The following is a 13,130-nucleotide window of genomic DNA, read 5'->3' on the forward strand; positions in this document are numbered from 1 at the left end:
AGGTGTTCTGCCCTTATTACGCACAAATGAAATGCCCCCCCCCCTTGAAAGTGTTTGTAAGGGGATAAAAGAGGAACAGGGTGGAACGGTGTGCCAGTCTTACCAACAGCACAGCTGTCACTCAGATGATGTGTGAATTTGAACGCTGATAAGTCGCTTTGCCGCCTCTCTTCTTTTTATTTCCGTCAGTTGAAAAAGGACGTCATGCAGTTTTTTCACGATAGTTTGGATTGTCTCTTGTCACAACTCCTAAAACGACATTCGAAACAGCGTTTTGAGTCCAACCAGCCCTGTTTGTCAGATTAACCATAGGAACGTAAGAACATAGGAAAATAATAACAAATGGTTTTGTTTTGATGTTTCTATTTCTTTAAAATATAATTTGGGTTTGAAAATTAAATTTGCAATGAAAAAAAGACTAATTTAACCCATTACTGATCAAATTACCATGCTTGGTAACTTGTAGATATGCATACAATAAAATGCATACAATGCATACTGAGGGGGCCGAACCGAGAGAGATATATTAATGTTCATATGTTTATATTTGGATTTATTTATTCATTTATTTAAATGTATTGATTTATTCTTATTTATTGGATTTATACATTCAAAATACAGACCTATACGCGTCTCTTTCTCTCTCACACACTCGCACACACACACCCTTTTCTATTTGTTCTTTCCTTTCTGTGTCTGTTTGTCTTATGTCAGCATGTCTGTCCTTTTTACTGAAACAAAATTCACCACTAAGATCCATCACTCAAACACCACAGCCATCACCACACTACACGTACTGCACCCATCACTGTCTTGTCATAACAGGATTGAATGGATTAAAGTCTTTCTTATCACCGTTTAAGGACCAAAGATATGTGTTATTACATCTGTTGGTATGTCTGAGCTACGTGTAAGTAAACAAAAGGGTAGTTCAGTACTGCAGACGACTGCGCTGCAGAAAAAAAGCTGCGCTGCCACCTAGGGTTTGGTGGTGTAATTACAGAGCACCAACAATAAGCATGAACGCCAACAACGTAGATCCCAAACACCCTGCAGGTGTAGCTGCTACGTAGAGGCATAAACCTTTTGGGTGTGTGGTTTATGTTTATGTTGATTCAGTCTTACTTAACATGCTGAACTCACACATTCCACTTGCTTTGTTGCGTCACATCACACACGTAACATTTTATATGTTAGCCGTGTTTTTGTGTTTGTTTTAATCACTTGATGTACTTTCATCCAGCTCTCTTAGGTAAAGCTTTAATTGTGGAATCACGCGTCTTTGTCAATGATACAGTTTCATTATTTTGTCATCTAGGTGTTAATTCCACTATCGGTGAAATCCTATCCGACATTACATTTTTCTGTTCATCATTCCATGTGTGTTTGTGTTTTTAATGATTATTTGCGATCGTTCCAAACGTACATGTAAACGAGTGGGTTATCCCCCCCCCGTTTCCTCTGAGGGGTTTGGACAGACTGAGTAATGTCCAGGGGACTTTCTGGCAGAAGCAGAATGAGTTGTGGTCAGAGGGAGAGCCGGTGTCCATTTCTCTCAGTCTCGGCCCCGCTCCATCATTAAAAAAGAAAAGTGGAAGTCCATTTCCTATGCTGTGATGAATGGTGCTCTACCTTTCTCATCAATCTCCTTCTTTCTCCTTGCTTTTTCTCTTTCTCACTGCCAAAGTAAAAGGCTAGAGGACTGGGAGGAGTCGATATTCGTCCGCCACAAAGAGTGCAGCTACAGGTTGAGAGACAACATCCATTTCCACATGTACATCAGCACTTCGCCGTGCGGAGACGGAAGGCTCAACTCGCCCTACGAAATTACCTCTGACCGTAAGATACCTGGCCTTTCCTCCTTGACATCATGTTACGGTCCTGTTCTGTCTTGTGCCTCTTTAAACCGCTGAAAATAAATAGTATATCTGTTTAGAAGGTAAGCCCAGCATATTCCTGGTGTCCCATAAGTGTAGAAACATAATCATCCCTCCCCTCACACACTGTTTGATCAGGATCCCGTGCGCTGCTTTACATGGAGAGATTCTGCTGAAATCTGGGCAAACAGATGGAGAGAGGACGGTGCCGTCATCAGAGAAGCCTTTGAAATTCCTAGACATTAAAGCTAAATGCTCTCTGGTGCGCTCGCAAGGATTAGAAAACTATTGAACACCTTTGATCGGCCGTCCTTAAACAATTCTGAGCTGGAAGTCGGGCTTTAATTTTTAGCTGCTGTCAGATCAGCCACAGCGACGACTGTGGAGGAAGAGAGGGAGATGAAGGGAGAAGGATGAGGAGTTTAAGCCAGGAGAAACGAGAGGGTATTAAAACAAAAAAAACAGGTTATTTTATATTAATTCATGCACCGTACTTTGGTAACTAAGGATATTATTACTTACTATGTGTCACAATGCTGTCACGAGACAACACAAGTTTATTTATACAGCGTACTCAAAGTGCACTGAAAAAGTAAATTCATGTTAACATTTTAAAGTGATATTTTATACCTAATGTACATGCTTTTAAAGTAAATCCAATCAAGCACTAATAGAATATAGTATAGGTGAAGTATAACTACTGTAAATGTACTCAGAAGAAAGTGAGGTTGCAGATGCAGTACGACAGCTTGGAGCAGCTTAAATCATTTCCAAGGGAGCTAAAGTGGATTATTTTAACCAGACTGACCTATCTAACTCACCTAAGTATTTCATTCACCCAAGGGCGTAACCATGGTTGGGAGATACTGCTCTAGCTTCATATGATACCAGTCTCTTCACTTCAAGCTAACTTAGCTATCTCAACTAACAAACTGAGCTCTTTTTAATGAGTTAAATATTTCAAATTAATTCAAATATTAACACACTCAGTTTGACAACATCACTCCTCTTTAGCTATGTAGTTGCTTACTGTCTGAAAAAAACATTGCATGTCCTGCTTTTTCCGCTTTTTGGGTAAAGAAGGACTCATTGCTCCCTCCATGGTTTCACTTAACGCTTTCTATTGTTTCCTCTGTCATTTGGCGGTCGGAGCCGGCGCTTCAAACCGAGCCGGCGTTACATGGACGCAACCAAGTGTACAATTGGGAGGGGGGTGGTCACACACTTTAGTTTTCCTTATAAACGGAAGTAAATTGATCGGTAAATTATCGAAAATAACAAGAGACGGACTGTTGAGCCAGGTTTCATAAAATTAGGAAATATTTAACAAATTTGTACATAATATTGGGGGGGACAGATTGGTATTTTCCTAGTATTGGAGGGGAAACGACCCCCCCAAAGAATGCATGGTTACGCCCATGCATTCACCCGATCAACATTATTAATTCGTGCAGCCAGTTTTGCCATGACGTGGGGTCCCTGAACATGAAGGGAAGACTCCCAGTGGGGCGACTGATACACTTTGCCGTCTCCAATGAAATGTTTAAATGTAGCAGGTGAAACAGTGAGGCGGGTGTTTGTGGTGATATATGATATGATCCTCAGTGTTGCTCGTGCTCCGCATCAGTCCATCTCTCTCCGAGTAGGTGTTCAACATGCACGCACACATACAGTCCTTTCAACAACTGCCATGTCAAATCATTAACCTCCAATCCACAAAGAATACATTTCATTCTCAAAGCCGGCGTCTCGCCCCGTCAACACGTTCAGCGCTGGATTAAAACTTCATAAAATCAATAGAATTTTTATTCACAAACTTTCATTATTCCACAAGTTCTTCAGATCCTGGAAGTCAGAGAAGACGTGTTTCTGTGCGTTGTGGTCACAGAGACGGTCAGCTGATGTGTCGCAGCAGGACTCGCTCAGATCTGCCTTTAATGTCCCGAACAGGAAAAAAAAAGGCTTCCCACTCCTCACTTCAGCAGGCCGCGTGCAGTTCTCAGACTTTTATCACGTTTATCATGTATAAAGCGTTTCTCTGCCGGCCTCTGATCTTACATTACTCAGACTTTAACAGGCTCCAACCTCGTTAATAATGAACAATTTCTTTTATTTCCTGCTTCATAAATTCGGTTGGAATAATCAGCGCCTTCAGACGTATTGCTGCCATGCACACCCAAGAAAAATAAAAAGGTGGTTAACTGTTTTTCAGAGACGTGTGTTCTCCCCAAAAGTTTGAGAAAGAAAAAGGTTGTTCTTCTAGTTTTTATACACTAAACTTAACTGTTCGAAGGAGCAAAACTCCAGGAAAACGGTCTCCATTGTAAACCCAGTCCAATAGGGGCTTCACAAAGTACATACGCTTTAATTCCCTACATAAACTAAACTTGCTTTATTTATTCAATAAATATTTACACTTTTAGTGTGCATTTTGTACCTCTTTGTATTATGTGTGCCACATCTTTAAATAAACACTAACCAGCAGTTGAGAACTTTGCTAACAATGCCGGGTTAATAATGTGTGCTATAAAATGGTTAATGAGCTTAAAGAGTTAATTGATTAGGGCCTGGTTTTTGTTTAATTTTGAGCTAATTTGTTTTAATTGGACAAACCTGTGATTAAACTGGAATTATTTTTTTTTTATGCATCCTGTGCTCAGTACATAGCAGCAGACATCTCATGCGGAAACACCGGAGCCACCTGCGGACCAAAATCGAGTCGGGAGAGGGGACGGTGCCGGTCCGGTGCCGGGGGCCCGTCCAGACGTGGGATGGTGTTCTGCAGGGGGAGCAGCTCATCACCATGTCCTGCACTGACAAGATCACCAGGTAAGCAGTGGCACATGGCTGCACTGCAGTGGAGATTCCTCTAAGACTGCAAGGGAAGCTCAGCTTCCTCTAAAATGTCAAAAAAATAAGTGGTCAAATATGTACTGTTGTGTTTACATTTCATTGACTATATATGCGCTAAAACCTGATCACCTTTAGTTCAGAATCAGCCTCTTAGCCTCTCAGGTCACAGACGCGACTTCCTTCTCATTCATTCCTGCAGCTTGATGTGCAGAAGCTCAGTGTCTATGGAAGCTGGAGTGGGTTGTTCCACTGCAGCCAAACACACCGTCATTGGATAAATGCTGGGTTTTGTCCCGGCAATCGGAAGCTTCTCTGGGGGTCTATCAGCCCCCGAGTCTCGCACTCAGAAGGCATGCTGATTTTTTCCAGTGGCCAGCCGCGGTACTGCAACAAAAAATCCCATGGGGCCCAGAAAGCTTTTTTCCCATAGACCGCAATAGTAAAAGAGAAGCCTCTAAAACTGTTCACAGGACACCTCCAGCTGTAATCACCGGCAATTACTAATCTTTGTATTCTATATTTTTAAGTCATGAACTTTATATCCGTCAAAAATGTTTTATAACGGCCAGAAAAGTCAAAGAAAAGTCTCTTTCTGGGCGTGACGTCACAGCCGTGTCCGTGCATTCCACGGATGTTTATATTAATATATATTATGTAATTATATTATATTAATACATTAATAATATATGTAATAATATACATGTAATAATATACATTGATTAATATATTATATTAATACATATTATATTAATATTTGCGTCATTGCCCCGGGGCATGATGGGAGACCCCAGAGCATCATGGGAGGTGACTCAACTGCGCATGCTCTATGGGCCGCATAACGCGGAAGTAATTTTTTGGCGTATGCGCTAGGTGAGCAATTTACATTGAAATGAACGACGGCCATTTTCCTGTCTCATATTCAGTTATTTTAATAGATCCATGGGCAGTGGGCGTGGCCTCGGCTGGCCTGCTGCATGGTGATTGGATGATCTGTCTGAGGCAGAATCCCTTTCTGATTGACAGCGAAATGAGCGAATCAGCGTTCTTGAGATATAAACACTGCCGGAGAAGTTTTGTAGCTTCACTCCGTCATTCCGAGTTGATCTGGAGAGTTTGGAAATCCTCGTAGTGACTTTTGTCTTTGTTAAAACGATAAGCGACACACTCAGCAACTTGTTTCTGGTGTTTGGAGACTGTACTGGTGTTTATTGGAGACTCTGACTTCTGTTGCTCTACAGTTATTGTCCCCGTAGAGCAGTGGCTGCTGCTGTAGCCGCTCCACCGTTGCAAAGCATTCACAGCCGGAACAGAGGGTAGAATTCACATACAAATAAACTGACACAATTTATGATGTAAGGCGAAAATGAGCTTCCCCTCCTTAAAAGACCAGCAGCCGCCACTGGTGCACTGGTATAGTTGTTTCCTTCTGGTTCTGTCATGAAGACTAAGGTCAAGTTTAACCATAACTCTATGTTATATATCTTTGAGAAAAGTTCAGAATGAGCTTTTCTGTTATTATTTCTTAAGATTTGGGGCCTGTTTCAAGCCACTTACAAGTAGTAATATCTGTAGTTATACCACTACTGACCACATGGTGGCTGTGTTGATAAAAGAACCAGTAACAATATTGACCTAATGAGTGGGGACGGTGCAGCATGTCTTTTAATCCCACTTTGTTTCATCCTACCTCTCCCCAAGCTTGTGGGGTTGCATCAGGAAGGGTATCCAGCGCAAAATCGGGCCAAATGGATGTGCGGACTGTGATTCACTGTGGCGAACCCCTCAACTCAGAGGGATTAAGCCGAACTGGTTGATGATGCCTTTGTTTCGTTTTACCCTGCTGCTCCCCAGGTGGTCAGAGCTGGTATTGCTACATAAAGGGACTAGATGTGGTCAGAACTGCCTCGTGTGGTGAGAACTGGTATTGCGACACGGAGTAACAACAAAAATAAAGCTTAACTGACTGGTGAAAAGCTTAACTTTTTAGAAGATTATGATTCTTATGAGGATAAGATACTGGTTTGAGTAAATCGTTTTAAAATCTGTTTTATTTGCCAAGAGGCTTTTCTGATATTTACCGAAAATATTTCTTTGTGGGGTCGTTGTTTCCACGGGTTTGCTCTATGACGCAGTCCAGGAAGTGACTATTGATTTCCCATATGTGACTTGACTTAATCCCGTTCTGATGAGTTAGCGTATTAAGAGCTTTCATGGGATCTCTCAGTATATAAGATTTAGTCCTTGCTTACATATTACTCAAGCAACCCTGATATACTGTGGCTGGCTTCACAAGGTGCTTGCTTCTATGAAATTACAAGGTTAGCAGTTGACTCAAAAACATTTTTTAGACAATAAAAACATGCTTATTTCACCTTCATGTATGTTTCTTATTTCCAATAGTGCTGGGCTAGTCACTGGACTCAGTGACTTCATAATATTTAAAATAGAACTGAAAGGAGTCCTAAATCTCATAGTTTCTTTATTTTATTGTTTTCACCTACTAAAAATAAACATATCTAACTATAGTTTGACTCCGATGTGACTCTGAAGGCAAATACAACCTCAGACAAACAGCAAGTCATTTATCTTTGTGAATCCACAAACTAAATAAATAATAATACATCTAGGGAATACAGAGCTGTGTACTATGCACAGATGAGACCAGGGAGGGATTGTTTGGCTTTATTACTGGTGGCACATTTGGCGAAAACTAAACATAGCGTTTCAGCAGTAACACCTCCGACCCACCGTCACACACTGCAGGTGAGGGTTATGATTTGGGTTTTTTTTTGTAGTTACAGGACCCGAGCACCTTGCAGTCTGTTCTGGCTATTTTATTCAATATAGCCACAGCCCCAGCCTTAGAAGAGTGGTTTTAACACACTTTGGTTGTAGATCCAGATCCAGTCACCATGCAGCCAGTCATTGTGTGAAAATAAACTCAAAAAATATCCTACAAAACTTCATAAGCCAGCACAAAGTGTATGTTCTAGTTTATGTGAAAGAAATAAAATGTATGAGAATGCTATGGTGAGATTCTACGGTGAGTTGTGGTTAAAAAACTGTGTTTGCTTCCCCAACTAAGGCTCGGACTCCATTGTCTCTCAAACTTTTTCCACATCCCTTTGTTAACTGGCACCACATCCACAATTACCATGGGTGTGGCAGAGCTGTTACTCAGCGGCCAGACTGCCAATCAGTGGCCAAACTGCCAAAACAAATCAATGAAATAAAACCAAAAATATGGTGGTGAAATCATAAATATTCCTTTAATAAAAACATAAATGCTGTTTTGGCTCCTGCACAGTCATTAAGGTTAACCATCAATTCCTGCGTGAACAAGAGTGTTTTTGAGCTGGATGTGAGGCTATCTGTCTGATAACTAAGGCCAGAAAATAAAAAACATGGTTCATGCAATAAGAAAATAATCTGAAGCACACCAACTGCATCAGAATGGCTAAGAAGATACATAGGCAAGGTTTTGGACTGGTAGATTCAAAGTCTGGACCTGGAACTGGTTGAAATGCAGCAGGACCTCTAAAGAGTGAAGAAATCTAAAAGTGATTCACTTCAGTTGTAAAAAAATAAATAAATAAAAAGAGCCAGAATTCCTCCAGAATAATGTGAGAGATTAGTGAAGTGATGGAGTGGGTGCTGCCATGGGGGGGTCTAGAAGCTGCTGACTCCTGGGGGTACTCAGTATTGCCCACATAAGCTTTTTTGTTTTTTTCTTCCACTTCCTAACTTACTTCTCTTGTTTGATCTCAATCATGTTTCATCTCAGGTGTATCTGTGAAGTTAGCAAGTAGGCAGAGCGGTGCTTCAGGTTAAAAGTTAATATTAGCATGCTTAAGTTCCTAAAATAGTCAAACTTTTCCATATTCTTTTCCATATTCAACAGCTACTTTTGGCATTTGTTTAGTGTTAAAGTCAGACAACTTTGCCCTGACTTGAACCAAATAGAACAGGGGTCGGCAACCCAAAATGTTGAAAGAGCCGTATTGGACCAAAAACACAAAAAACAAATATGTCTGGAGCCACGAAAAATGAAAAATCTTGTATAAGCCTTAGAATGAAGGCAACACATGCTGCATGTATATATATATATATATATATATATATATATATATATATATATATATATTAGTTATAACTGGGGGAAGATTTTTTTTTCATTATGCACTTCGAGAAAAAAGTTGAAATGTCGATAAAAAAGTCGAAATGTAGAGATTAATGTTGAATACAATCTCAAGAAAAAAGTTGAGAAAAAAGTCGAAATGTTGAGAAAAAAGTCCAATTCTCGAGAAAAGTCGAAATGTCGAGAAAAAAGTCAAAATTTTGAGAAAAATTTCGAAGTTAAAAAAGGAAAAAGGAAGAAAAAAGAGAAAAAAAGGAAAAAAAGAAGAAAAAAAAGAGAAGAAAAGAGAAAAAAGAGAACAAAAGTAAAAAAAGAAGAAAAAAAAGAAAAAAAGATCAAACATTGTTGAAAAAGCTCAGGGAGCCACTAGGGCGGCGCTAAAGAGCCGCATGGGGCTCTAGAGCCGCAGGTTGCTGACCCCTGAAATAGACGAACAGTTAAAACATCTGCATGGTGTCTATGGAGACTCCTGCTGCCGTGCTGCAAGGATGCTACGACCCTGTTGTCTGCAGTGAGAATGCTACGTACTGTAGCAACAGAAAGTTTTGAGGTTCATTTTATGCAATCATTTCCCAATATGAGCTCAGTTTTACTGCCAGGGTTTGGCCTCCGCAGGAGCTTGAAACCATGAATTTAGCTTAGTAGGCAGAGCGCTGTGCCAACTGAGCTGTGCAGAACCACAGCTGTGTCGCTGCCGCGTTTGTGTGTAAAGGGACTTGCACGAGCACTGGGAGAAATGCGGACAGGAAGCAGGAGACGGCTAGGAGGAGGGTGAGAGCGAGAGGTGAACCCCTCTCCTGTGTAGCTGCTGTTAATTCGACCAATTTGATTCAGTTGGCCAGGGCTGGAGATGGTGTGATTAAATCTACCCAGGTCACCAACAGGGGTGAAAGCAATTACTTTACAAAAAAATAGAGTGACGGGGGAGGGAGAAGGGACATCCTGCTTTTCTTCCCTCCCGCCATCATCCTTTTTCTCTTCTATCCCTCTATCCAACGAGGCGGCAGCGGCAGACAGCCTCTTTTTGGTCCACCGCTTCCTCTTCCTTTTTTTTTTCTTTTTTTTTTATTGCTGTAAGTGATCGGTGGCCATCGTTAAAGTGAGTGGGTCACTGAGGGCCAGTTTATCAAGGTCAGGAGAGGAGGGTGTAACTGAGAGGAGCTTACACTCAACACACACACACACACATACACACACACACACACACACACACACTGGTGCGATCTTGAAGTGATCCCCGGGATACTCTTTTCGTCCTCTGTAACAGTCATTACTTTTTTATTTCCTCCCTCCCTTCACTTCCTGCACTTTATTACAGCTAGTTCAGGTTTGACCAGAGGGGATATTAGGATCATTGCTCTTATCATAAACATCCTCCATAACAGTTTTCTTTTCCTTCAAAAGACGATCGTCTTGTTTTCTTACGACAAGCCCGCTGGAACTTCTGTGCTAATATTTGATTTGAAGTCGACAGCTGGATTTAATTGAGGGGCCTAAATGGCATTCATATAACGATGATGTTCTCACTTCCATTGCCGTTTTATGTAGATTAACACATTACTTTAATGGGTGGCATTTACTGGAGGAGGAACGGAACGATGGATGCGGGCAGAGAAGGAAGAGGTCTCTCCCCTCTCCTCTCCTCACACTCACACACCCAGGCCAGATGGCTGTCTCTTCTTGCATGAGATTAGAAGATGCTCCCTATTCACGGTGTCGCTTTTGGAGTAAATTAATATTTCAACCAAACTGTTTAAGTTTTTTGTGGAGCACTAAGTTGTGCGCGTGCGTTCACAAAGCTTTTCCTTTCTGTCGGGGAGGGAGGGAGGGACAGATCCGGCCAGCAGATTGCAGGTAACGCTGCTTCTCGGGCCCATTTAGCGAAACACCCCCCCCCCACTAAATCTGCTGATCTTCAGCGACTGCTTGGGAAACAAAGGAGATAAGAGCTGTAATGAGCGATTATTAAGTCAACGAGGGCTGGGGGAAAAAAAGGACAAATAAGCAGTCCCTGTAATTGCATCCATGATGAAGAAACATTGATTAACAAAAAGAACAATGATGTAAAAATTAGCGGGGTAATGTTGAGCCTCTGATTGCAGCTCACATAAGTCCATTAGCCCAGCGCACCGGAGACTCAGGTACGGAGCAGACAACAAAGGCTGGGAGGGATAATAAACAGAGCAGTGGTCATTTTCTGCATTCAAACTCGCATCCACTAGTTCAGGGGTATTCAACTAGATTAGGCAGGGGGCCACATCTGCAAAAGGACTGTATGGAGAGGGCCGCACTCCGTTCGCGCCCAAAGTGGCAGGCGGAAAATTTTGGGGTTTTCAAAATGTATTTTGCACTCAAAGATGAAGATTTATGTATATATAATACATTTGTGCTCACACTGCAAAAACTCAAAATCTTACCAGGAATATTTGTCTTATTTCTAGTTAAAATGTCTCATTTTTAGTCAAAAAATCTCATTACACAAACAAGAGTCATTACCAGAAAAATAACTTATTTGACAATTTTCCCCTGTTTCAAATAAATTTTCACTTATAATAAGTAGAAAAGATTTATCTTCTCATTACAAGCAAAAAAAATCAAAAAAACGTCTCCAACAGAGATTAACATATGTACAAACACTGTCCAATGAATCATTGACCAACTGAAAAGGCTACCAAGCATCTTAAACTTTTATCAATTAACAAAATGCGATATGTAAACCATGTTAGGTTCGTTTTTATATTAAAAACATTAATAACTAGGTATGAAATATGACCAGGGGCCACATAAAAACTCAGTTGAATATCCCTGCACTAGTTTAACAGGAAGCGTTTAACAGCCAGTGACATGTGACCAGTCACACGACGTCCGATGTCAGCGTGGCTGGCAGGATTAGTCCCCACAGTGATTTGGTGTCACCGGTGGATCTCCCTGAACGAACAGTGAAGTGGTCGCCACTCGGCGGCGGCGCTCCTGCAGCCTGCAGTGCATTAACCTCTGTGGCACTGATGAATGCACACATGGAAATGTGTTGTTCCACATAATGAATGCTGATGTACTGACCTTTGGCTGTGTTGTTGTTGCCGATGATGGTTTGTGTGTTAATGTCTCTAGGGCAGGAGGAGTGTGTGTGTGTGTGTGAGAGTGTGTGTGTGTGTGTGTGTGTGTGTGTGTGTGTGTGTGTGTGTGTGTGTGTGTGTGTGTGTGTGTGTGTGTGTGTGTGTGTGTGTGTGTGTGTGTGTGTGTGTGTGTGTGTGTGTGTAAACTGTCACTCCAGCGGCTGTTATTCATCACGTCCCACATCAAGATAATGATCAAATTGTCTCCACCTGTCATTGAAGCTCTCACTTCTGCATGCCTCTCTCTCTCCCTCTCTCCATCCACTCCCCATTTCTTTCTCCTCTCCCACCTACGCCTCATGCCCCAACTATTCCCCTCCCTCTTTTCTCTCATCAACGCCACTTCTTCCCGCCACTTTCACTGATGCCTTTTGTCTCGTTTGACCCCTCGCTGACCTCTCTCCCAACCTCCACCCTCAGGTGGAACATCTTGGGCCTGCAGGGAGCGTTGCTGAGCCACTTCGTGGAGCCGGTGTACCTTCACAGCATCACCGTGGGCAGCCTGCGCCACACGGGTCACCTGGGCCGGGTGCTGAACCAGCGGCAGGAACGGCTGGCCCCGCTGCCCGCCACATACCGACGCCACCAGCCCCTGCTGAGCGGTACGGCAACAACACAGACACGCATGACGCACCGTGGCAGTCACTTAACGTTAATTTGGAAAGAACTGTGCCTAACTCAAACCAGAAACCAGATAATAAAGGATGCAAAGCAATGTTTTTACATTATATAGCACATTAGAACAAGAATGCAATTAAAAGTGATTTGCATGAGAACATACATACTAGATTATTCCACTGCATTGGTTTTGTAGAAAGGCCTTGCAGTGGTTACTGAGGTGCTTTCCCTCTACCAGTGGTGTCAAGTAACTAAGTACAAATACTTCGTTACCTTACTTAAGTAGAAATTTTGGTTATCTATACTTCACTGGAGTAATTATTTTTCCGACGACATTTTACTTTTACTCCTTACATTTTGACGCAATTATCTGTACCTTTTACTCCTTACGTTTTAAAAACAGCCTCGTTACTCTATTTCATTTCGGCCTTTAAAAAAAACTATCCAGTCAAATTGCTCCATCCGGATAGAGCGAATTTGGTTGTGGTTGTTTCAGATGTTCTTGTCCAGTTTTGTTCATACATCCGT

General features: G+C 41.8%; 1 protein-coding gene across 1 annotated transcript in view; it reads left to right on the plus strand.

The window, feature by feature from the left end:
* Window positions 1-13,130, plus strand: part of adarb2 (adenosine deaminase RNA specific B2 (inactive)) — a 270,118-nt gene that overhangs the window by 241,534 nt on the left and 15,454 nt on the right. Inside the window, exons 6-8 of the mRNA XM_061713821.1 lie at window positions 1,688-1,839; window positions 4,538-4,706; window positions 12,405-12,586. Of these exons, the coding sequence (XP_061569805.1) occupies window positions 1,688-1,839; window positions 4,538-4,706; window positions 12,405-12,586 (503 nt within the window). The remainder of the gene's footprint in view (window positions 1-1,687; window positions 1,840-4,537; window positions 4,707-12,404; window positions 12,587-13,130) is intronic.

Source organism: Cololabis saira, chromosome 22, assembly GCF_033807715.1.
Source record: "Cololabis saira isolate AMF1-May2022 chromosome 22, fColSai1.1, whole genome shotgun sequence".
NCBI classification, from domain to species: domain Eukaryota; kingdom Metazoa; phylum Chordata; class Actinopteri; order Beloniformes; family Belonidae; genus Cololabis; species Cololabis saira.